The sequence below is a fragment of the Chrysochloris asiatica genome, unplaced genomic scaffold (genome assembly GCF_000296735.1).
Source record: "Chrysochloris asiatica unplaced genomic scaffold, ChrAsi1.0 scaffold00052, whole genome shotgun sequence".
Lineage (NCBI taxonomy): Eukaryota > Metazoa > Chordata > Mammalia > Afrosoricida > Chrysochloridae > Chrysochloris > Chrysochloris asiatica.
The window spans coordinates 15416994-15442977 of NW_006408570.1; the positions used below are offsets into that span (position 1 = coordinate 15416994).

Genomic DNA, 25984 nt, shown 5'->3' on the forward strand with positions numbered 1-25984 from the left:
GTGAGCGGTGTAAGCGAGAAAGGGCTATGCTCCCGTTCCATAAATGAGACATTTGGTTGGGTCCTGGGATGCCCAGCTATTGTGCTGCTTAACCTTTGAACAGAGTGGTGTGCTGTCTAATGAGTACCATTTTTGCATATGCCATGATAGGAACTGCCCTAACTTACATTTAGCTGGTGGTAAAGAAAAGGAAAACTATACCTTGGGCAAATAACTGAACATATATATTACAAAGAACTCAGAACCTATAACCTCCCCTGAATATCAGCTTCAAGTGCTACAAAGGCAAATGTTCTCTAGCCTTCTCTTCCTCAGAGGTCTCTTAGCTCTTGTATCCTCCTTTGTCTCGATTGCCTTCCTAAATCTTGTTCCTTTGATCACTTAGAAAAATCCAATTCGGTCTGCAGCAAAGGACAGGCAGGTACTTTATCCTCATGAGTTACAAGTTTGTAATTATTCATGATAGGACTTGCCCAAATTAATCTGTGCCCAGGATAACAGTTCCTTACTACCTTAGCCATTTACATGTTTATCACACAGATCTGTCAAATGGTTTTGGACTGATTTTTCTCCAATCTTGGGCTACTAGCTAACTGGCATCATTGCCAAATTGCCTTATCAGCAGATATTAATGCAGCTGCGGGTTGAAAATAGGAGGGTTCTGGAAGGAATAAAAAGTCATGATTTAGTTAAGTCCTTTAAATTCCAAAACAAGTATTTCAGTCTAGAAACCATTTACAGGAGTCCTGGTGTGGTGCTGTAGCACTATAAGCACGGGACTGCTAACCTTAAGATCAGTGGTTCAAACCTACCAGCTGCTTCTTGGAAACCCTATACAGGGTCACTCTGTATTGGAACCAACTTGATGGCACTTAACTACAACCGGTCACAGAAGAAAAATTAATCTTTGGGTTTGTTATTTTTCTCACTGGGTCTATAGGAGGAAAAAGCAGTTTCTTTAAAAACTTCTTAAAAGCTTCCAGTGCACCAGGGCAACATGTAGAAATGGGGCTGGTCAAAGAGCCAGCGACTAGCAAAGAGCACGTCAGGCCTAGTGGCGAAAGTCTGACTTCTCTCCCCTCTTTCCTCATTCAGGCTAATCCCCTGCCTGCCCCAGACTCCTTGCCCTGCAACATGGAAAAGCAAAGTGTCTGCGGCACTGGGACAAAATGTCATGGCCATAAGTAAAACAGCAAAGAAGGCTTGCTTCATTATCTTTTTACTACATGGACTTTTGTCCCTGCCACCCTCTGACAATCCACAGCCAATAACTGCAACACATTATACTATCCTTTCACAAGTGTCCCATGGTACCTAAGCCCCCGCCTCGAGTCATACATGCTTCCATTCCTTCCCAGTAATCCTGGTATATAAGAACAAACCAACCAAGCCCACCCCTCCCCAAATCCAGCCCATAGGGAACATTTTGCATTTCTGGTTTTGCTACCCACTGACCCTCTAAATTAACTAGAATGTTCAGGGAAATAGTCTTAAACTGCTGCTCTTACCAGCTCTAGGCTATTTTCCCTCTCAACAATAATTCAATAAAATCCAACAATAATAATAGTAGCAAACATTTGTTGTGTTGCACTGAGTGGAGGTACCATGCTCAGGGCATGGTACCTCATTTAATCTATAAATGGCTTTCTGCTCCCTGAAAGATTTACAGTCTCGGAAACCCAATAGGGAGTTGCTATGAGTTGCACCCGACTCCATGGGACACAACATGATAATATGAAGTAATAAGCTTTCTCAAGGTCACAGAGCTGATACATAGAGCACTTGTCACCATAATGTAAGAATGTGCACTTGATTCAGGCTAGTCAAAGTGGGTCCATCAATTCCTAGCTGCAGGCTTTTGAGTAGGTTTCCTGACCTTTTTGAGTTTCAGGTTTCTTACCTGTAAAACAGGGATAATAATACGATGGGGCCTCACAAAGTTCATGAAAAGATGGAACTGGAAGATAATGGAATTCTTCTACAAACTTTCTGGAGCCTCCTCATATCATCAGCTCTCAGTTAAAGACAGTGGTTTTTCAACTAAGACCTCATACTATCTGCCAGTAAAAATTCAATTTTTTTAAAGTTAAACAAAGTCTTTTCTCTCTAAGCAACAGGAGTAATCTCACAGATCATCAGTGATGACCTGTGGTGGGTAAGAAGAGGTGGCCAGAAAGCACTGAGGAAAAGGAAGGAGATAGATGCAAGTACCAGAGTGTTGTTGTGACTTCCACGTGCCAGGCGCCTAGAGTTTGAGAAAGCTAGAACACTGACACGATTGGGTGGTCTCTGAGTTTTTGAAAAGCAATTTTACTTGTTGTCAATTTTTCCAGCAATGAAAACTTAGCTCCCATATTAGTGAAAATAAATCATATGAAAGCAATAAAATATTAATCATATATAAAAATTAAAAATCTGAATTTGATTTTAGCTTCAAGGAAGAAGGAGGCAGAACCATACAAACACACAAAGTTTAACTTTTTGTTTTCAAAATCTCCTACATATTTGATGAAATAAGATGCAAACTATCATGTAAATTGTCTACCAACAGTAAGTGATTTTTACCACCATAGCAAGGGAACAATAAGTAAGCTGCATTTCATTATATTTCACAATCAAAATATAGCTGGGTCCTTAAGAAAACAGACATAAGGACTCTTCAAAACAAACTTTTTTAAAAGCGAGATAAAAGGCTTTGCAGTTCAACATTCATAAGACTGAAAAGACATTTTACTTACTTGAGCCATAGCTCGGTTATGATCCAGACGAGTCAAGCAACTGAAGTTCTCCTTGGGGATGGATGGAGCTGACTTTATGGCAGTCAGGCAGTTGGTATTGGCGGGGTTTCCCACAACGATAACCTAAGGGTGCATGGGAGGTGCAGAAAAGTTACGGTATAGTAATTGACTAAGTGATCTTAAAATGTGACTTAAAACTGTGTAACATGTAGCCTTTGTACCAGTTTGTATGAGTCAGATATATACTATTGCCACTGTAGTTTATTTCTACCTTTTTTTTCAAACATTTATTTTACTTTGTCAGTGTTTGGTGTGACTACTGAAAACAAGTCTTTAATAGTGCCATCATTACTTAAATAAGCCACTTCCCAGTTGGCAATGTCCAAGAGCTAAGCTAGATGTCTTTCTATTTTGTTGTGTGCCAAAAAATACACCACTTAATCTACTTGTCACAAAAGACAAGTCATTTAAGTCTCTATCTCACAATGATTCATTCATGAAATTTTCCTTTTTATAACAGTCTGAGAAATAAAATTCTAATTGAGCAGCTTACTTCAGGACAACAATTTGCTGCTCTGAATTAAAAGGGTTTCTTAAATTTGTCTAATCCTAAAAATTACCTGGCATATTTGTTAAAATACAGATTATCAGGACCCATCCATCCTAGACCTACCAGCTTTGCTGTGACAATTAAGTTCTAGTTAACCAATAGTTAATTAGTAAAAGAAGACAGTTGTTAATACTAAGTCAAATGTAGACACAAAACATAGAGAGATATTGTCTCAACCTCCTTAAGAAATAAGAAACATTAAAAATTCCCTGGATTAAGATAATCTGAATGACTAGTAACCACTGTTGAGCACTGTCAGGAAAAAATGCATGTTACAGTAGCCATCGTTCTCCATAATCACACACACAACTTCAGATCTCGGAACAAATATTCCCATGTAGCCAAGCATATTGGTGAAAAGTACCGGAAGGTTCTGTGCCTTCTTTAGATACGGCTTCAGAACAAATACATTTCTGTGTCATTATAATAGGCACCTCTGAATATTGATTTCCACTCATGTAAAAAAGAAAAACAGAAAGGCATAGCTTATGAAGCAAAAATCTATATATTTACTGACCACTGTACAGAACCAGAAAAAAAATTTTTTTTTTTTTTTTCACCTAAAACAGAAGTTTCAATTACGAACAAGGAAAAGCACCATGAAATAGTGTTGGTTACCTTAACTGACTTCTTGGCATATTTGTCCAAGGCTGCACCCTGGGACTTGAAGATTTTCACATTTGCTTTCAGTAAGTCTTTCCTCTCCATGCCCTCTCTTCGTGGCATGGAACCCACGAGAATTGCCACATCCAGGTCTTTGAAGGCAACTTCTTCCTTATCTGTTGCAACGATATCTACAAACATGGCAAAAATAGGCAGAGCTACTTAAACACCAAAGTTTAAGTCAGCTTTTTCCTACTGACTCTATCCATTAATTCTTTATTTTGTAGCAAATGCTTACTTTTACTTACCAAATTTATAAAAGTTTAGGAGTCTAAGAAAAAACCCCACCTTATATAGTAATTGACATATTCACTATGTCTTAGTCTGGAGCTATAGGATAAGCACTGCAATGCTAACAGCAAGGTTGGTGTTCAAATCCACCAGTTGCTCCTCAGAAACCTAGATAGGCCACTATGACTTGATTGTGTCTAATAACAACAGCAATGTATCTTATAAATGAGGGGATTCAAAAAATTTTTGGAAAAATGGAATCAAAAGATGATATATTTTTTCCATCAGCTTTTTGAATCTTCTTCCTAGTAAAAACCACATTTGTCAATAAATTTATTTTGCTGGTTTAAGTAATTATTTTCATTTGCAAACTTCTATAGCTGTTAACTTTTATAACCTTAATTAATCCAAGGTATAAGATGATAACCTTCAAACAACATTTGTATCTATATTAATTACCACAAACAGCAACTAATCCACCTAATCGTTCAATGACAATCACCTGAAAGTAGACATCAGTAACAAACGAAAAATAAGTTTTTATTAAGGAGTTCTGTGCCAAAAACTACGTTAAAATTTATATGCATCATCAAATTAAATCTTCACATTTTACAGAGGAAGACAATGAGTCATAACAAAGAGATTAGCTGGCTATCATTAAAGGACAGTGGAACTAAAATTACAGCCCAGGTCAGTCCAGAGTTCAACCGCTATATGTTAGTTACATTGAGTGTTAGTTCACTAAACACACACCACTTGCTTTCTGATTACAGAACATACATCATAGCTTTCTCTTCAGGTTCTATAAAGGGCAGGACCTGGGTTTAGCTTTCTTGGTGGTCAATTTTTAGGCTAATGAACTTGTGTCATAGCTAGTTTGCTATAAGACTCCAAAGAGAAGCATGCAGGAACACTAGATAAGGAAAAAAAAAAAAAATTCTATCTTCCTCTTCCTTGTCTTACATCTTCACTTGTTGAACCTTCCCTTCCCTTCCTTGTCATACTCATAGCTGCCCAAGGACAAGGTGACTGTAACCTGGGCCCATTAGAGAGAGCAGAAAGAAACTCTCTCTGGGATATGGGATACACAAGTAGTAGAGAAAGCTGATTTGGAGAGAGCAGTGCTGAGGAAAGGGAACTGGTAGAATAGTCTGGGCAGAGTACTGTATATAAATAAGTCTCTTACAATGACTATGTAACTTAAATGCTTTACATGGTGCGGCAAACTACTTTTCGTCAATGTTTAATATCTTTACCAAAGAGAAATACCACAGAAAAGGCATAACGAAAGAAAAAGATTCAGAATTAGTCTATAACTTGACCTAATGTTTTAATGAATCTTTTACTCACAGGATATCTAACATTTAAAACTTCTGTCTTACATTCATACAATGATTCAATGATTCTCAAAGGCACTTTGCAGAACTCTAGGGAGCTTTTTCAAACCATGAAATAAAACATAATCAAGATATTACATTCCCTCTCAACCTGAAGACTAGCAGATGGGATGGGTTATAAAGAAGTGACCAACCAATTTTCAGCCTCAGGACAGCATTCTGACTCTGGAGTACATCATTTAGAACTGAAACCGTTTTCCACCGCAGGATGCTACTGTTCCCATGTGAACACACTGTAAGGAGTGCTGCACTGTAGACAATCTCAGGTGTACAACCCTTGCGTAGTATTATACTTAATTTGGATAATAACTTATATGTGTAAGCATGTTAGAAGAAAAAGGTGTAATTGTTTGCCTGATACTGATTAGTCTGGCTTTTATCATTCTTTATTCTTGGTATATATTTTACCAATTAAAGAGCTCTGGTAGCATAGTGGTTACGAATTGGGCTGCGAACCTTAAGGTCAGCAGTTCGAAACTACCAGCCGCTCCGCGGGAGAAAGATGAGGCGTTCTGCTCCCGTAAAGATTTACAGCCTCGGAAACCCTGTACAGGGTCGCTATGAGTCGGAACCGACTCCACGGCACTAAACAACAACAACAACAGTACAAAAATAAAACAAAAACAATTTTATAAAATAATATCTAATTCAGAGGCTAGTTAGCAATTCTAATTATAAAAATTTATTTTTTGCTAGACCCCTTCTCCTCCACCCTCCCCACCTCACCTTTCAGGAGGGGAAGTGCACAGTCTTGCAGTTCCATTAGGACGCCTTCCAGGACACCCATCATGGGGGTGATATCCAACAGCACGAGAATCAGGGGCTACCAAATAGTGAGGACAGCATCTGTCAGGGTAGGCTATTCCACTGCGTCACACAAAAGTCCTCTTGCATAGTTTTTGCTTATTGTGGATGTGTATAATTGTTGGTAAAATTTCCATTGATTATTTATAATAACTATTTAAGGAGGTAAGGTATCTATCACCACATCATTTTCACGAAACAGAACGTCATGTAAAAGCAGCAACAGCTTCTTAACAGATACAATGAGAAAAATTACCCATGTTGAAATTTTAAGGTGAACATGGGAAAAACACCAAACTGAAGTGACATGCCACAGCCTGCTTACTGTTAGTAGATGTCTATCTGATTTCAGTTCATGGAAAGTTGATACACTATCTGGAATAAAGGAAGCATTCACTATCTGTGGGTCAAGTGAATAGACAAATAAGTACTTTAGGCAATAATTTTAGTGTGCACGAATCAGACCTGCTGGAATTGGGGTGCCTGCCCTAATATTTAGGGCCTGAAGACCATTTTTTAACAAGAAAGTGCTGATGCAGTAGTAACTTTTGACCTCACCTAGTGGCGCTGCAGGTTAATGCGCCAGACTGCAAAGTTGTTTGAACTGCAAGGTCAGCGGTTCAAGCTCACCAGCTGTTCCTCGGAAACCCTATACAGTGTTGCTATGGGTTGGAACCGACTCTACGGCACTCAACACCAACAACTCTCCCTAAGAGCTATTGCTGTTAGTGAGTATCTCCCTCTGACTGGCACCTGACGGATGGCCCAACTTAATTAATCCTGTGGAATTGTTCTAATTTGCAAAGTATTTTCAAGGTTATGATGGACGCACACCATATTGTACCAGCTTCCATTTAGAAAAACTTGCCTACTACATTTGTTAGGATTAACCTATTCCTTCACTGTTTTAGAATTTGTTTGCAGTTCTCACTCTCATGAGGACTTACAATTTATAGACAAGTTGTTCCTACCTGGTCTTTACCAAAGATAGCACCATTTCCAATACTGTACAGCAGTGAATATGCAATTTGACCAGCTGCTCCAGTCACAAGGACTCTGATTGGTTCAGACTGCAAGGAAAAAGACCAATGAACATTTTAATGCCAAAAAGAAAACAAATCAGGTGTCTTTGAGTTGATTCTGATTCATGGTGATCTCAGGTGTTGTCAGAGTAGAACGGTGCTGCACTGTGTTTTCAATGGTTGATTTTTTGGAAGTGGATTGCCAAGCCTTTCTGTGATACATCTCCAGTCTATCTGAAATGTCAATCTTTCAGTTAGTAGCTGAGAACTTAACTGTGCTACCCAAGGATTCCAACATCTTACTAAGGAGTAATGTTTTACCCAGAACATTTTTGGGATTTTCTCTATAATAAGGCAGTCACGTATTTTAAAAGTTCATTAAAAAATTAAAAATCTCCTCAGCATCTGGCTCAGTAAAAGGCAAACTTGCTGTTTTGTTCTGAGGAATATAGCTCATACAAATTACTTAAGCTACTCCTTTTGGAATATGCATACTTTGGCTGCATATTTATGGGGCTAATATAGCTCTCACTGTAGAGGGAGTGAAAAGTCAATCCTGGATTTATTTACATAATCTTATTCAGTGCTTTTTTTTTGGACGATTTCACCATTAAAATAGACCTAAGGATGTTGCTGCGAGCCGCAAGGTCAGCAGTTCAAAACTACCAGCTGTTCTACAGGAGAAAGATGAGGCTTTCTGCTCCCATAAAGATTTGCAGCCTCGGAAACCCTGTACAGGATCGCTATGAGTCGGAACTGACTCCACGGTATACAACAACAACAAAGGATGTTGCTGTGCATTATTAATTTAGTGATACTGCTTTTGCTGTGCAAACCCTAGCAGCCATTGGAGTCTGACAAATCCTATTAGGCCAAGTCTTCTCCCTATCCCCGCCCCCATTTGTTCGAGTTCTTTACATCAGGAAGAGGATAACAGAGGTTTTCCATTTACATTCAGCCAAAAAGCTTTAGTAAAGCAATTCATCATCCTTCAACATAACTACATAGTTAATAACACTTAGGAAAGCACGGAACTGCTAAACCCAAAGTTGACGGTTCAAACCCACCAGTTCTTGCAAACCCTATACAGGGTCACTATGAGTCAGAACCAACTTGATGGCACTTAACAGCAACAACAGTAACAATATGATCTAATATACAGGAATTATGAGGATGGCGTGGAGTCCTCGTGTGGCGCTGTGGGTTAATGCGCCAGACTGCAAAGCTGTTTGAACTGCAAGGTTGGTGGTTTGAGCTAACCAGCTGCTCCTGGGAAACTCTATACACGGTTGCTATGGGTCAGAACTGACTCGATGGCATTTCACAACAACAATGAGGATGGCACAGGACTAAGCGATGTTTTGTTCTGCTGTACATAGGGTTGCTATGGGTCAGAAAAGACTCGATGGCCCTAACAATTGTTATGTGCTGTCAAGTTGGTTCCAGCCCATAGTGACCCTGTATAGAGTATGAGGAGCTGCTGACTTTGTAGTTTAATCGACTTTTCAGTCCAGAGCATTAACCCATGGCGCCATACCAGGACTACAAATAATAGGGTAGTTTTAATGATTGACTTGACATACGAAACACCAGAAACAGTACTTGCCATGTTGAACAGTGCTGTGTAGTCAATTCTGACTCATAGTGACCACGTATAGGGTTTTCAAGGAGCAGGTGAGGTTTCAACTGCTGACCTTGTGGCTAGCAGTCCAGTGTTTATTCTACAGCGCCACACCAAGACTGCCATGTAGTAAATACTACTATAAGTCTGCCATAGTGTCTTCTAACAAATCTGACTGTCTGAAGTTTTCTGTATGTTGTGAAGTTGGTTCCAATTCATAGAGACCCTAGCTAAGATTTCCAAGGAGCAGGTGGGGAATTTGAACAGTCGACCCTGCGGTTAGCAGTCTAGTGCTTACCCTACAAAGCCACATCAGGACTATGGTTTTTTACATGTATGTCTGTTATTCTCTACTGGACTGTGAAACCCCTTGAAAGCAATACACCTTAGACTTAAATTTGTACTTTGAGTGCTCAGACAACAGCAGCAACAACAAAAACTATATAAACACAGGCTCCTTCAATGAAAAGAATACTTGGAAAAGGGGAGAAAATGAAAGTTATTATTTATAAAGTGCAACCTCCCAGAAAATCAGGGAGAAAGTTTAATCTTCATGGGAGCAGAAAGCCTCATCTTTCTTATTTGGCGTGGCTAATAGATTTGAATTGCTAAGTTTGTGGTTAGCAGTCCTGTGCTTATCCTACAGAGTCAACCAGGGCTTCTGGACAGATTGGTTAGAAAAGATAAATGCAGTCAATTTTCACTACTAAAAAATGTGTTCACTGTATCACAGTCCTCAATGAAGGGGTTGTGGCCAACTGATGAACAGATACTTATTCCACCTCAGCAGTTTGTTTCTGTATTTTTGGACAAATTATTTTCATAGGTAGGCAATTCCATCCTTTTAAAAAGTGGTCTGAAGCTTAGTTAAGTGTCTGAATGTTTGATGATAAAATAGGGAAAGAAGGGCTTTCTTTGGTTCTTTCAGCTCTTTTGCAACTGCAGTTAAAAAGCAGGAGGGTGGGAGAGTCCCACCGACTTTTCACAATGTTACAGTGTGAACATAGGTTACTATTCTTTGCTTAGATATCTGGGCAGTCTGCCAAGATCCAAAAGCAGGAATGTCTTTGCTCTTGGCAGGGCACTAATGACCTTCCTGCAGATGTAAGCTCTGTCTTGCGCATGTGCTAAAGTCTCAGTTGTGCAGCTTCAGTCCAAATGCACAAGACCCAAGACTTTTTAATTTCCTACGTAGATTTCTGTAATGTAAAAGACAAGCAGGATAGTTCAGATTGCTTTATACACCGTATTCTTTTTGTCATTGCCTATGGACACAAACAAGGAATTCACTCCTTTAAAATAATAGCTTTGATTTGACTTACAAAAAAAAACAAAAAAACGAGCACTTCTCAAGCTCAGTGATTGTTCCTGCACTCTCTCAAGAGGGAGGGGCACTGAGTCCTGTGAGCAGCCAAATGAGAGGACTCTTCCTCATGCAGTGTCCATGCAGAGTGACCTTCCACCAGGGGTGAGGCCTGGCCTGAAACACTGTGCAGGAAAAAACAACACAGGAATCGGGAGCCCAGGATCTCTGACCTTGGGAAAATCATTTGATCTCACCAGACTACATTTCTAGATAAAATAACCCCCCAAGTTCCCTTCTAATTCTAGAATTCGAATATTCTGTATTACAAGGAGTAAATGCTGATTAACAGAGTTGGGTTTGTAATTGCAGTATGAGCTTGTATTTTCATTAAGAACTTCAGTTTCTAAAAATAAAGTCGATTTTCAGAATGACTTGGTAAGTGTCAGTATGACATAATATGGTAAAAATGGACAAGAATGTGAGTGAGACCCTTGGGGCAAACATACTTGTGTAACCTTGAGCAAATCACATTCTTTAGGTCTAAATAAGCTGAATTTTAAGATTTGAGGTGGGGAGGTGTTCTAAGATGATATTTAAATGATCTTTATCTAGTTCTTAAAAGATGAAGTAAGGTTTTTCTGATAATAAGAACCTCTTCTTTCTTGCTAAAATTTAGGAGAGAACCTACTGAAACCATCATTTAAATGACTATGTCATTTAGGAAAACATATAGGAAACTTAGATTTAACACTTACTGATAATAAGGACTTCTGGTAGTGCAGTAGGTTAAGCACTGGGCGGAGAAGGATGAGCTTTTCTGCTTTCATACAGATTTAGTCTCAAAAACCCAAAAGAATGAATAGTTCTACTCAGTCCTACAGGGTTGCTTTGAGTCGAAATCAACTCGATGGCAGTGCTTTTGTTTTTTTGGGGGTGGTTATTAATAGCTGGTGTGGCGCTGTAGGATAAGCACTGGACTGCTAACTATAAGGCTCGTAGCTCCTTGGAAACCCTATACAGGGTCCCTTGGAACGACCCATGGCACTTAACAACAATTAATAGCTGTCTCTAATGGACCCTTCCTTAAGGCTCTTGCCATGAAAACGTGTCTTTTCAGGTTCTGGAAAATCTCTTAATTCATTCAAACATTTCCCCACATTTCCCATCATTGTCAGAAATTTGAGATAAAAGAGGAAAGACTCATCTCAGTTATAAATACTCAATATATAAATACCGAAGCAATTTCTCTCAGTCTGATGCCAAATGTCACCTTCAAACCGTATGCTGATTATTCCTACGTCAGAATTTTCCCACCAACCCCTTCTCCCTTCCAGTAGAGACAAGATGTGAAGATCAAGGTATCCAGATCGTACACAAAATGGTTACACTGTATTGCACGCACTTCAAAGTGTGCTTCTAGATTCACTATGTAAGACTAATAAAGAATTTCTGCACCAGATATTTGGCTAGTGATGCAGTGACTTCAACAAATCCCGGCATTCCAAAAGATCACTATGCAGGTTTTAAATGACATTTTGTGAAATTAGATATGGCGGAAACACATCTCCCTCAAAACGTCGATCGTAATCTAGTGCACCTGGTAAGCGCTTCCTTTAGTCTGCTGCTTTCAAGGACTTTTTGAAAAAAGTCATATCAAACATGGTAGCCTTATGAGGGAAAAGAGGTTGAGACCCTGACTTCCCTCTCCTCAATATCAAATTTAACGTCCTTGGGAGAAAATCCGCAGCCTCTTATTTTGCTTCCCGCCACGCAGCCCTCTGAGATCAAGTTTCTCGAAGGACCGTGAAGTCTCCAGAATCCTAACCAGCAACCTCCCCCGCCCCCCCACCTCGGTAGAAATCAATCCCTTCCCGATTACTAGGTCACTGCGACAGTCTCCAGAGAATAAGCTAGGGAGCCACAGGCTCAGCTTTTCGAAGGGCGCGAAGGACAACGTCTCTCCAGCTACCTTCCAAAAGCCCTTCTAGCAAAAGAAATTCCACAAAAGCACTCGGGCGCGAGAAGCCGACTTCTCAAACTCACCATGATTGGGAACTGCGCGGACAAATTCAACACCTGTACAAACAGCCTCAGGGAGTCGGGTCACCTCTACCACGGAACCGACTCCAGGAGAGTGAGCAGTGTAAGCGAGAAAGGGCTATGCTCCCGGCCGCAACGCCCTCTGGGAACTGTAGTTTACGCTGCCTTGGTTCTGGCGTAATCATCGAAGCCTTTACTGACAGCATTAAACTACACTTCCCGATATCAGGAGGGGATCTTCTCACTGCGCTCTTCATTGATTGCAAAGTAGTCCCCGAGGTCTAGCAGCTGTGATTGGAGGATGGTGATAAGCGGATGGTTAGTGCTACGAACTAGATCCTTTCTGAGGGCTCCTGGCAATTGGCGGGAGGGATGTTAGGTGCCATCAGGCGGGAGGGAAGGCGTGTGTATTTCAAAGAAGGAGAAACCGATCAGTGACATTACCCATATGTGCAAAACGGAGACTTTTATCTCCTCTGACGTTAAACATGGAAAGTGAAGTGGTCTTCCGCTGCGCAAAGCCCACTCGACCCGGAAACAAAAAGATTTTTAAACAGTATTCACCTCTGGAGGGGCGGGGGAGTTGATGCTAGGGGAAGACTGGACGGCTTGGCGGGTTGCTAAGCAACTAAGCAAGAGCGCGAGTACGAGCCGGCTGCGGGGAGGCACCTGAGGGAACAGCGGAAGCGGCGTTGCCTAGGAGGCCGAAGAGGAGCCTCGAGAAAGCCTTGCTCTCCTGGGTCTTCATTCCCTGGCACTGGGGAATCCGTCGCCCCCGGCATAATCAGGTGACGATTCAAGGGGTGTGCGGAGCTGCCACCTCAGGAGCGATCTGGGGCCAGCAGTTTTCCTTACTTCGGAAGTAGGTGAGCGGTTGCCTTAGGGCAAAAGGTTTTCTTTTAAATATAGGCTCAGGAATTCGGTCGTGCGCCGTCCCGCTCTGCCTGCATTTATTACTTCAGTACTCCACTGATGCTGAACTGATGCTGAGTGTTATGGGCTTGGGGATGCTACTGTGTTGGGGGGAGTACAGTGCCCCGAAGTTCGTGCCCGGTTCCCGCTGTAAAATGCAGCTTCTCCAAAGTTTAATCAAAATTATTTATTGAGCCTCTATTTTGTGGGAGGTGAGCGCCTTCCGGAGCTCACAGTCCATGGATCTATTTTTTATAAACTGGATGCTCTGTAAACTACCCCGACCCTTGTTGTGCCAAACTTAACATTTGCAATGATCTATGTATGGAAAGCTTAATTGTGAAGATGGTATAGGACCCGGCACCTAATAGCAGGGAAAGCGTGGGGGCAGAATAGGAGACTGGTTGCTTTAGACTAGTGACCTAGCTGGTAAAACAACTTCAGGATGTTATCTTTTAAAATTAATGCTGCCCAAGAGAATTGGTGTTCTCATTGAAACGTTGTTTCATGTGGCTAATACGAGGGAGATAATGTGCTTTTTAATCCTGCTACAGTTACTGTCAGTTGTAGTTACTATAGTTACAGTTATAGTAACTGTAACTATATATATGTAACTATAGTTACAGTTATAGTCAGATTAATAGATAATATGACAAATTATTTTACACAATATTTTTAATCCTATAAATTGTGTAACATAATTTCCTATCTATGTATCTATCTATGTATCTATGTATCTATGTATGTATGTATGTATGTATGTATGTATGTATGTATGTATCTATCTATCTATCTATCTATCTATCTATCTATCTATCTATCTAACATTGAGTCTGCCATTTAAAAATATGTTTAAGTGTACGATTCAATAGCATTAAGTTTAATTGTGCTACCATCATTATGGATTTCCAAAAGTCATACCACCACAAACAAAACCTCGGTACCCATTCAGTAACAACTGCCCCCGCCCCACCAGTTTTGGTAACCTCTTCTGTCTCTATGCATTTGCCTAACCTACATATTTCATATAAGTGGAATCATGCAATATGTTGTTGTTAAGTGCTGTCAAGTCAATTCCAAGGGTGCTTCCAAAACTTTGTGGAAAAATTCCATTGTCTTCTGATTCCATTTTTCTATGAACTTCTTGAAGCCCCCTCGTATTGTCCTTTGCGATTACCTTATTTCACTCAGCATGCTTTTCAAGGGTTATCCATGTCATAGCATTTATCAGAACTTCATTTCTCTTTATGGCTGAATAATAAATACTCTGTTGTATGTATATACCACATATTTATCTGTTCATATGTTAATGGACACTTGGGTTGCTTCTGTCCTTTGGCTATTGTGAATAATGCTACAGTGAACAATGGTGTACATGTATCTGTCTGAATCCCTGCTTTCAAGTCTTTTGAGTGTATACTTAAGAGCAGAACTGTTAACTGAAAGGTCAGTAGTTCGAATATATCAGCTGTGGTAGCATGCGTTGTTGTTATGTGCCATCGAGTCGGTTCCGACCCATAGCGACCCTGTATAAGGTTTCTGAGTGTGTAAATCTTTACGGGAGTAGAAAGCCTCATCTTTCTGCTGCGGAGCAGCTGGTAGTTTCGAACCGCTGACCTTAAGGTTCGCAGCCCGATTCGTAACCACTACGCTACCAGAGCTCCTCATGGTAGCATGCGTAGTGGTTACGAATAGGGCTGCTAACCTCAAGGTTGGCAGTTTGAAACTTACCAGCCATTCCGCCCGAGAAAGATGAGGCTTTCTGCTCCTGTACAGATTTGCAGCCTTCGAAACCCTGCGCAGGGTCACTATGAGTCAGAACTGACTCCACGGTACTTAACAACAACAACAAATTTTTTCTGTTCCCATAAAGATTTGTTGTTAAGTTTCCGATTGTAACCACTATGCTAGCAGAGCTACAGGCTCAGAAACCCTTTACAGGGTCACTATGAGTCGAAACTGACTAGACAGCACTTAACAATGACCACAGTATGGTCTATTTAACTCTTTGAGGAAATGCCAAACTGTTTTCCATAATGGCTGCACCATTTTACATTGCCATAATTTATGCATGAGATTCCAATTTCTCCACATCCTCACAACACTTGCCATTTTCTGGTTTTATAATAATAACCATCCTAGTGGCTCTGAGGTGATATTTCATTGGCCACTAAGCTAAAGGTTGGCAGTTTGAACCCACCCAGTGGCACACCAAAAGAGAGGTTTGAAGATCTCCTCTTTGTGAGGATTATTGCCAAGAGAATCTTGTTAAACAGTTCTACTTTGTAGCACCTGGTGTGGTCATGAGCCAGAAAAGACTTCATGTCCCAGGAGGAGTCCCTGGGTGGTGAAAATGGTTAAAGGGCTTGGCTGCCAACAAACAAGTCGGAGGTTTGCATCCATCCAGATGCACAGCAGAAGAAAGGCCTGATGCCATTCCAAACCCTGTGCAGCACACACATGCACACAGGCACTGTGAATCAGAATTAACTCAACAGCAACTTTTTTTTTTTTAATGTCTAAGGATGTTGATCATCTTTTCATGTGTTTATTGACCACTTGGATATCTTCTTTGGAGAAATGCCTCTTCAGGTCCTTTCCCATTTTTTAATTGGGTTGTTTTGTCTTTTTTGTTGTTAAATTATAGGAGTCATCTCTATCTATCTATCTATCTATCTATCTATCTATCTATCTATCTATCTATCTATCTGGCATATTGAACCCTAATCAGACGCATAGCTCCCAAATATTTTCTCCCAGTTTGTGGTTTATCTCTTCATTTACTTGATATGTTTACTTGATGCACAAAAGTTTTAAATTGTGATGAAGGCCAAATTAGGTATTTTTTCTTCTGTTACTTGTGTTTTTGGTGTCATATCTACGAATCCATTGTCAAAAATAAGGTGTTGAAGTTTTATCCGTAAGCTTTCTTTAAAGAGTTTCATGGTTTTAATTCATACATTTTCTGTGTGATGGTAAGTATGGGCCCACTGTCAGTCTTTTGCATCTGGTGGTACACTTGTCCCAGCACCATTTAAAGACCAAATAAATTATTCTTTCCTCATTGAATGGACTTGGCACCCTTGTAAAAATTCAATTGCCCATACAAGTATGGATTTATTTCTGAATCCTCAATTCTGATCCATTGTTTTGTATGTCTATTCTTATACCAGTACCATATTGTTTCATTACTGTAACTTTATAGGACATTTTGATATTAGGAAGTATGATAGTTAAAAGTTTTGTGTCAACTTGACTGGGCTAGGGTTTTCAGTGGTTTGTCAGTTGAGAGGTGGTTATCCCCATGGTGAAACCTAACACAGGCATTTGTTGTTGCTGCTAGGTACCGTCGATTCGCTTCTGATCCATAGTGAGCATATGAGCAGCTGGTGAGCTTGAACCGCTGACCTGGCAGTTCAAACGACTTTGCAGTCTGACACATTAGCTCACAGCGCCACACCAGGACTCAATACAGGCATAGTTAATTCTCTAATGATTGACTGTGAGCGCCAATCAATTGAAAGGATGTTTTCCTTGGTGGCTTACCCCCAGTATAATGGACACTCAGGAGAGGCTCATTCTCTTTTCAACTGAATTTGGATTTTGCATCTGCGCCGTCCTCCAACCTCCCATTCTTTGAGCCTGAGACAGTGACCCCCTCTTTTGTTTGTCTGCCTGTCTGCCTAGAAGTTGTGCTCTGCAGCATTGTGAGACCACGGCATGTGCATCTACATGCACATGTGGGCAGTCTGGTTGGGCGGACCCCACAAGCTCACTCCTGCTACCCTGGCTTCTGTGCTGCATCACACTTGCCAGGGCCTTGGTTGCTCCTGTCACCCTGACTCCCAGCTTCAGCCCTGCACTCCTCCTCTGAGGTGGGACTTATGACTTCTGTCTGTTTGTCTGCTTTCTGGGACTCTGCCTGCCTATGGACCCCACCTGCCAATCTTGCTTCAGCTGACCCAGACGTGGGACTCTGCCATCTCTACAATTGTGAGCCATTTCCTTGATATAAACTTCTCTTTAGATATTTACATATGTAAGTTTCACTGGTTTTGCTTCTCCATAGAACCCAGCCTAAGAAAGGAAGTGTATTCTTTTTTTCAAGATTCTTATGGCTATTTAGGGACCATTGCATTTGTTTATGGATTTGAGGAGTGACTTTTCCATTTCTGGAAAAAGAAGAAAAGGCTGTTGGAATTTTTATTGTCTTGGGATCTATAAAACTTGTGTTAAATTTGTAGATGACTTTGGATAATTGTTGTTGTTCTTGTTGTTGTTAAGTGCCCTTGAGTGAGTTACAACTCATAGTGATCCTGTATAGGGTTCCGAGGAGTAGCTGGTTAACTTGAACTGCTGACCTATGGTTCAAACCAGCTTGCAGTGCAGTGCATTAACCCACAGCATCACAGGTGCCGTTAAGTCTATTCTGACTCATAGTGACTCTGTGTGCAACAGAATGGAATACTGCCTGGTCCTGTGCCATCCTCACAATTGTTGTTACATATAAGGCCATTGTTTTTGCTACTAGGTCAAACTACCTTATTGGGGTGTTCCTCTTTTTCATTGACCATGTACTTTACCAAGCATGATGTCCTTCTCCAGGTACTGGTCCCTCCTAATAACATGTCCAAAGTATGAACAGACAAAGTCTCACTATCCTAGCTTCTAAAAAGCATTCTGCCTATACTTCTTACAACACAGATGTGTTTGTTCTTGTGGCAGTCCATGGTACTTTTAATATTCTTCTCCAATACCATAATTCAAATGCATTAATTCTTCTACAGTCTTCTTAGTGATTGTCCAACTTTCACATGTGTATGAGATTATTGATAATACCATGACTTGGGTCAGGTGCACCTTAGTCCTCGATCTGATATTCTTGCTCTTCAACACTTTAAAGAGGTATTGTGCAATAGATTTGCCTAATGCAATACATCATTTGTTTTTTGTTTTTTACTTTTATGTGCATTTCATTTTAAGTTAAATTTACTCCCGAGCCATAAGTTTTTGTTTCTTCAGTTTCTTCAGAGATATCTTTTTCTTCTGGGCAACCTCCTCTTCTGGTTTAGGAACAATTTGTGCTTTTTCAGTGAGGATCATCTCAATGTGGCAGGGGGATCTCATGCTAGGGTTGATCCGACCATGAGCTCTATAAGTTCAGTGGTGCATCTTGGGAGGTTTGTTGACCTGGATATGCTCAATGACCAGAGATTCCACATCTAAACCCTGAAGTTCACCATTGCTCTCTGCATTTTTAAGCATGTGCAGCAAAAATTCAGTGCTCTATTTGGGCCACCGACCCTGTGTCCAACCCCACTGTTTGGCCTGGGCACACCTACCAATGCCACCATTGTAACATCAGATTGGTACACACTGCTTCTGCAAAATGACATCTTTAAGATACTTGGTGGCTTTCCAGATATGCATACCCCTGATGGCCTGGGCAGTCTCACGGGTGTTCTTAAAGTGGACCCAGAGATTTGAACCTCTGGATTTGCATGATTTTGTGGTGTTTTGTGGGTCAAGTGAGTAGCGAACCATTTTGTGAGATAACCTCAGGCCGCTTACGGGGAAGAGCCATTTGATTTCTTGACTGTTGCTTCCATGAGTGTTGATAGTGGGTGTAATCAAAATGAAGTCTTTGACAACTTCAATCTTTTATCCATTTATCATGGTGTTATTTATTGGTCTAGTTATGAGGATCTTTGTTTTATTTACAATGAGGTGCAACCCATACTGAAGGCAGTATTAGTCTTTGGTTTTCATCAGTAATTTTTTTTAAAGCCCTCTTGGCTTCCAGCAAGAAAGGTTGTATCACCTGCATATGATAGGTTGTTAATGAGTCTTCCTGTTGCTATGTTCTTCATAGAACTCAGCTTCTTAGATAATTTGCTCAGTAAACACATTGAATAAATAGGGAGAAAGGATACATCCCTGATGTATGCCTTTCCTTATTTTAAATCATTCAGTATCTCCTTGTTGTGTTCAAACAGCTGCTTCTTGGTCTATGTACAGGTACCTCATGAGCACAACTGAGTGTTCTGTAATGCCCATTCTTCGCAATTACCCACAGTTTATCCTGTTATACACAGTTGAAAACCTTTGCATAGTCAATAAAGCACAAGTAAACATCTTTCTGATATTCTCTGCTTTCAGCCAATATCCATTTGATGTCAGCTTTGATATCCCTCGTTCCATGTCCTCATTTGAACCCAGTCTGGCAGTTCCCTGTCAGTGTAATAATGTTGCAGCCATTTTTGAATTATCGTAAACAAAATTTTACTTGCATATGATATTAATGATATTGTCTGATGATTTCTGCATTCCATTGGGTCCGCTCTCTTTAGGAATGGGCACAAATAGGAATCTCTTTTTATCTGTTGGCCAGGTAACTGTCTTCTAAATATCTTGGCATAGATAATAAGTGAGTGCCTCCCGTGCTTCATCAGTTTGTTGAAAGATTTCAGTTTGTATTCCATCAATTCCTAGTGCCTTGTTCTTTGCCAATGACTTAGTGTACCTGGGACTTCTTGCTTCAGTACCACTGGCTTTTGATATATGTTGCCTCTTGAAATCGTTGAACATCGACCCTTTCTTTTTGGAAAAGAGACTGTGTATTCCTTCCATCTTCGTTTGATGCTTTCTGCATTATTCTATATTTTGCCCATTGTTGTTGTTGTTAAGTGCCATCGAGTTGGCTCCAACTCATAATGGCCCTGTATAGGGTTTCCAAGGAGCATCTGGTGAGCTTGAACCACTGACCTTGCAGTTCAAATGATCTTTACAGTCCAGCACATTAACCTACAGCAAGTCGGGGTTTTAATTTTTTTTCCTCCAGCGCTTTCATCTTGAGAAACGGTAAGCACGTTCTTTCCTTTTGGTTTTCTAACTCCAGGTCTTTTCTTTGTCTTCTCGAGCTGCCCTTTGACATTTTCTGTTTAGTTGTTTTACTTTCTCATTTCTTCCATTCACTTTAGCTTCTCTACATTCAAGAGCAAGTTTGAGAGTCTCTTTTAGCATCCATTTTGGTCTTTTTATTTCTTTTCTGTCTTTTTAATGTCTTTTTGCTTTCTTCCTGTATGCTGTTCTTGATGTCATCCTTCAACGCTTCTGATCTACGTACATTAGTTCCTAATGCATCACATCTGTTTTTGAGATGGTCTCTAAATTCAGGTGAGATTTATTATAGGTCATACTTTGGCTCTCATGAACTTGTTTTAATTTTCTTCATCGTCAGCCTGAACTTGCATATGAGCAATTGATGGTCAATTCCACAGTCTTTTTCTGAGCTTGTTTTGGCTGATGATATGGAGCTTCTCCACTGTCCCTTCACTTAGATGTAGTTAATTTGAATCTTGTATATTCTTTCTGGTGACGTCCATGCGTATAGTAGTCTCAAGTTTTTTTTACAAAAGGTCTTGCAACATTCTATCATTCGGTCTCCAGCATTATTTCTAAAATGAAGGCCATATTTTCCAAATATAGATCCTTTCTGTTTGTTTCCAACCCTCACATTCCGATCACAAGTAAAGTTATCAATGCATCTTGGTTGCAAGCTTGATTAGTTTCAGACTGAAGAAGCTGGTTGTTGTTAAGTGCCTTCGAGTCATTTCTGACTCTTAGCAACTCTGTATAGGGTTTCTGAGACTTTTACAAAAATCTTTGTGGGAGCAGAAATCCTCATCTTTCTCCTGTGGAGCAGCTGGCGGCCTTGAACTGCAGACCTTGTGGTTTGTAGTCTAGTGTTTGTCATGTGAGGCCATCACAATTTCATTATCACTAATTTTAGTGGTTGGCGTAGAAATTTGAATAATAATGGTATTGGCAGATTTTCCTTGTAGGTGTTTATGTATTTTCCTATCATAAATAGTACTATACTTCACGACAAATTTTGAAATGTTCTTTTTGATGATGAATGCAACTTCATTCTTCTTGAAAATGTCATATCCAGCATAGTAGACCATATAATTGTCTGATTTCAAAATGGCCTGTACTTGTCAGTTTCAGCTCACAAATACCTAAGATATCGATCTTTTTGCATTCCATTTTATTTCGACAACTTCCAGTCTTCCTAGATCCATACTTGGTACAGTCCATGTTCTAATTATTAATGCTTGAATTTCTGAAAGCTCCCTGTTGATGCACTGCTACATTTTAAAAAAATATATCTTAGACAAAATTTACTTGCACGTGATTTAATGATATCATTTGATTTCCTCATTGTATTGGGTCACCTTTCTTTGTAATGGGCAAAAATACACTCTCTTCCAATAATTGGGCCGGGTAGCCATCTTTCCGATTTCTTGAGTTAGACAACCGAGTGCTTCCAGCACTGCATCAGTTTATAGAAACACTTCAGTTTGTATCTCATCAATTCTTGGATCCTTATTATTTATCATTTTTGAATGTGCACATTACAACCATAAAATTATTAGGCAAAGCAAAGACAACATTGTTGGGCATAGCTTTTAATAATGGATTATTTAATATAATAACAAGCGCACAAGTAGCTAGACACAGAATACGTAAATAGGATCTGTAGGATAAGCAATGCACTGCTAACCACAAGTTCAGTGGTTCCAGCCCACCAACTTGTCAACAAGAGAAGAATGAGACTTCTGTTTCTGTAAAGATTTATAGCTGTGGAAACCCTGTACATGGTTGCTATGAATTGAAACCAACTTAACGGCACTAACAACAACTATAAACAAGATAAAAATTAGAAACTTTTGTTTGTCAAAAGACTTTACCAAAAAAGTGAAAAGACAAACTACTGACCGGGAGAATATCTCTGGAATCATATATCCATCAAGAATCCAATAATATATATATATATATATATCTGATAATTTAACAATTGAAAGACAACCCAGTTATAAAATGGGCAAAGAATTTGGATGTTTCACCAAAGAGAACATTCAAGTGGCCTGGAAAGCATGAAAAGATGCTCAACAGTATTAGCCATCATTTTTGTTAAGTGCTGTAGAATCAGTTCCGACCCATAGCAACCCTGTGTAGGGATTCCGAGGAGCGGCTGGTAAGCTTGAACTTCCAACCTTGCGGTTCAAACCGATTTTGCAGTCCAGCACATTAACCCGCAGCGCCACACCAGGACTCCTCACTCCCATTAGGATGTCTCAAATTCAAAATCCCACTGCCATTAGGTCGATTCGGACTTATAGCAGTTAGTACTTAAATATTTTAACTTAAATTAAAATTTTATTTGTTGAATTTTAATGAGCATTTATAGGAAAGCTGGAGTCCTCGTGTGGTACTGTGGGTTAACACGCCACATTGCAAAGTCGTTTGAACTGCAAGGTCTGAGATTCAAGCTCACCAGCGGCTCCTCAGAAACCCTATACAGAGTCACTCTGGGTCTGAACTGACTTTACGGTGCTTAACAATGACAGCATCTTGGTTTAATCAAGACTGTAAATCTTTACAGGAGTGACAGCCTCATCTTTTCCCCTCTGGTGGGTTTGAACTGCTAACCTTGTGGTCCAGTGCTTATACTGCAGTGCAACCAGGGCCTTTTCTAGTATGACTACAATGAAAAACAAAACAAAATTTAAACTAACAAATATTGTTGAAGATGTGGGGAGATTGGAACCCTTATGCGTTGCTGGTGGGGATATAAAATGCTTTCCTTAATACATGCTACAATGTGGGTGGAGCTGAATGATACTATAATTAGTTAAATATGTAAAGACAAAAGGACAAATATTGTATGACCTCATTTATATAAAAAGATAAGGAAAGGTAAATGTAAAGGGACCAAAGTTTATTAGTGGTTACCAGGGATGGGAGAGAGGAGGAAAGGAGGAGAATGAATGGTGATGGAAAAATCACACTGGTTAAGAGTAAGGCTGCACAGCCTGTTCTTGTAACTGCTGTCAGTAAGTTGTAAACCTGTACAAAGTTGAACTGGTAAAGCTGAATTATAATTGCGTGTACAAAGATTATTTAAAAGAAGAAGAAGGAGAGCTGCTGAGGCTGCTTGTGTACAAGCACATGCCTCATGAGAATTTTTTTTTGGTTTGAAGGGTCGTGGTTTCATGGGGCAGTCTAATTAATTGGTCTGATAATGTGTTTAGTGCTTCTGCTCTACCTTAGTTGCCTAGTGCCTGGGTCTTAATGCAAGCAGCCATCCAACTTGACAGTTCCTCTCTAATTGCCTGGAGCAACAGAGGAAGAGAGTAAGTGCTGACTAAAAGGAGAATGTGGGATGTGAGGATAATTACCTCCATGAACAGCTATTTCCTTTGCCAGGAGACTAGAAGATTACTGAACATTTGGATCAAAGATTCTATAGAAGAAATCTGATCAAAATAGGGGATATGCAGAAGAGAACAGAATGTCAAATTCTCATGGGCTCTAGATTTTTCTATAGCCAGCGGGACTGAATTGAGGTAACCTTAAAAATTTAAACAAAAAGTGTTGCCTAAAGTCTTCTCAAAACCAAACAGTAGTTTAGTTTACGTAGTGAAAAAAGCATCTCCCTTAAGCATTGTGCTCGCTTAAGAATGATCTATATAGAAGCCCTGGTGGCATAGTTGTTTACATATTAGGCAGCAACTGGAGGTCAGCAGTTCAAATCCACTGGTAGCTCCATGGAAGAAAGATGAGGCTTTATGCTCCGGTAAAGATTTACAGCCTTGGAAACCCTATGCAGGGTTGCTGTGAGTTGGAACCGACTTGATGGCACACCACCCCCACTACCCCCCCCCCCCCCCCAACACTATATGCGATCAAAGTGACAACAGTAACTTGTAAGTAGGGGGTAGTAAGTTGATGTTAATGAAGAAGAGATAACACAGAAAAGGTGGGTGAGAATGGGCACACAACACAAAGGATGTGATCGGTGTCACCGAGTTGTACATGTAGAAACGGTTGTATTGGTGAATGTTTAGCTGTATATGTACTCACCAGCAGCAACAACAATTTTCTTTCATAAAATAAAATAAAAAAGGAACAGGGGACTTACATTTGTAAGAAACTATGTGTAGGGCTTAGGAGCCCTGGGCTGTAGTGGGTTATGAGTTGGGTTGCTAACCTCAAGGTCAACAGTTTGAATCCACAAGCTGCTCCATGGGAGAAAGGTGAAGCTTTCTGCTCTCATAAAGACTTACCGCCTTGAAACCCTATAAAGAGTTGCTGAGTCAGAATTGACTCAATGACACTTAGTAACAATCTATTTTATAACATTAATATTTCTTAATTCTACATGTAGGTGGTTGTGCTTGTGTGCCATTAGGTCATTCGTGCTTCATAGCAACCTGATGACAGAGTAGACCTGCCCCATAAGATTTCCTAAGAGTCTTGGTGTAGCACTGTAGTATAAGCACTGGACTTCAGTGTTGGTCTGAACTTCAAGGTTGGGAAGTCAAACTAACCACCCACTCCTCAGAAACTCTATTCAGGGTTGCTATGAGTTGGAACTGACTTGATGGTGCTTACTTACCACCACCACCAGTCTTTACAGGAGCAGATTGCCAGATCTTTCTTCCCACAAAACTGCTCATGGATTTGAACAACCAATCTTTTTTTTGGTTAGTAGCCAAGTACTTAACTGTTGTGCCATTGTGTCTTCTTACATACAGGTTAACCCTGATAATTTATTTGATACACAGCTTAATAGTAAGTTATTTACCATAAAATTGAAAATATATACTTTTTAAATTGGCAGTTTGCACCTGTAAAATCTTTGCAAAATTCAGGATTTCACAACTTTTCACAATATTCTTCCAATAAAATGTGCATATACAAAATTGATGCTAGAAAATTATGAAGCAAATTAAGTACAGCTGATTAGGAGCATTGGAGTCTTGGTGTGGCGCTGTGGCTAATGCGTCAGACTGCAAAGTCATTTGAGCTGCAAAGTCGGTGGTTCAAGCTCACCAGCTGCTCCTTGGAAACCCTATTATATAGGGTCACTATGGGTCAGAATCGACTCAACAGCACTTAACAACAACAACAACAATTAGGAACATTAGGTCAAGATTAGTCTTCCAACTTCCACAGTGGCAATTTTAACAACATTGCCTTTTATTTATAAGGAAAAAGTCATTTTGTGTTTTATGAGGTATCTACAAATGTATAAGATGTGTACATTGTATATAAATGGATAAAATGTACATGAACTCAGGGAAATTAAGTATCAAGCTAATAATCATACAGATATTTATGACAGAGCAAGATAGGCAGTTTTATCAACATTTTATTAGCAAACTATAAATTTAAGACAAAAGAACAATCATAGAACTGAGGAATCAAAAAGATTTCATGTGAATGGGTAGGTGGGTAGATCGTGATAAAGTAAATATAGCAAAATGTTTTAACAATTTAAAAATGAGATGGGTGTGTTAGTTACCAAGTTATTGTCTCAGCTTCGTGCCCACCCTTCTTTGCTTTGTTTTGTGACACTAACAAAACCCTGTGAACATTTCTTTTTGCCTGCTGCTGGAATGGTAAGCAATGGAGTGACCCTGCAAGGTGATCCCTCCCAGCTGGCAGACACATTCCTTAAGGATTCCAGTCCTCCCTTTTTCTTCAGTGCAGGTGCCCGACAACCAAGCTGAGAAGACAGGCTCTTGCCTCGGCTACAGACCCATCTCTCCACCAGCAGTGAGCACTTCTG

The 25984-nt window shown here is 40.0% G+C and overlaps 1 protein-coding gene across 2 annotated transcripts in view; it reads right to left on the reverse strand.

The window, feature by feature from the left end:
- Nucleotides 1–12806, reverse strand: part of MDH1 (malate dehydrogenase 1, NAD (soluble)) — a 17196-nt gene extending 4390 nt beyond the window's left edge. The window contains exons 1-5 of one of the 2 annotated variants that reach the window (XM_006862968.1): nt 12436–12806; nt 7415–7513; nt 6366–6462; nt 3967–4142; nt 2739–2861 (exon numbers count right to left, since the gene is read on the reverse strand). In XM_006862968.1, the coding sequence (XP_006863030.1) occupies nt 2739–2861; nt 3967–4142; nt 6366–6462; nt 7415–7513; nt 12436–12438 (498 nt within the window). In that variant the 5' untranslated portion in view covers nt 12439–12806. Of the gene's footprint in view, nt 1–2738; nt 2862–3966; nt 4143–6365; nt 6463–7414; nt 7516–12435 lie in introns of those variants that run through there. The other variant, XM_006862969.1, reaches the window with a different exon arrangement.
- Nucleotides 12807–25984: the final 13178 nt, after the last annotated feature.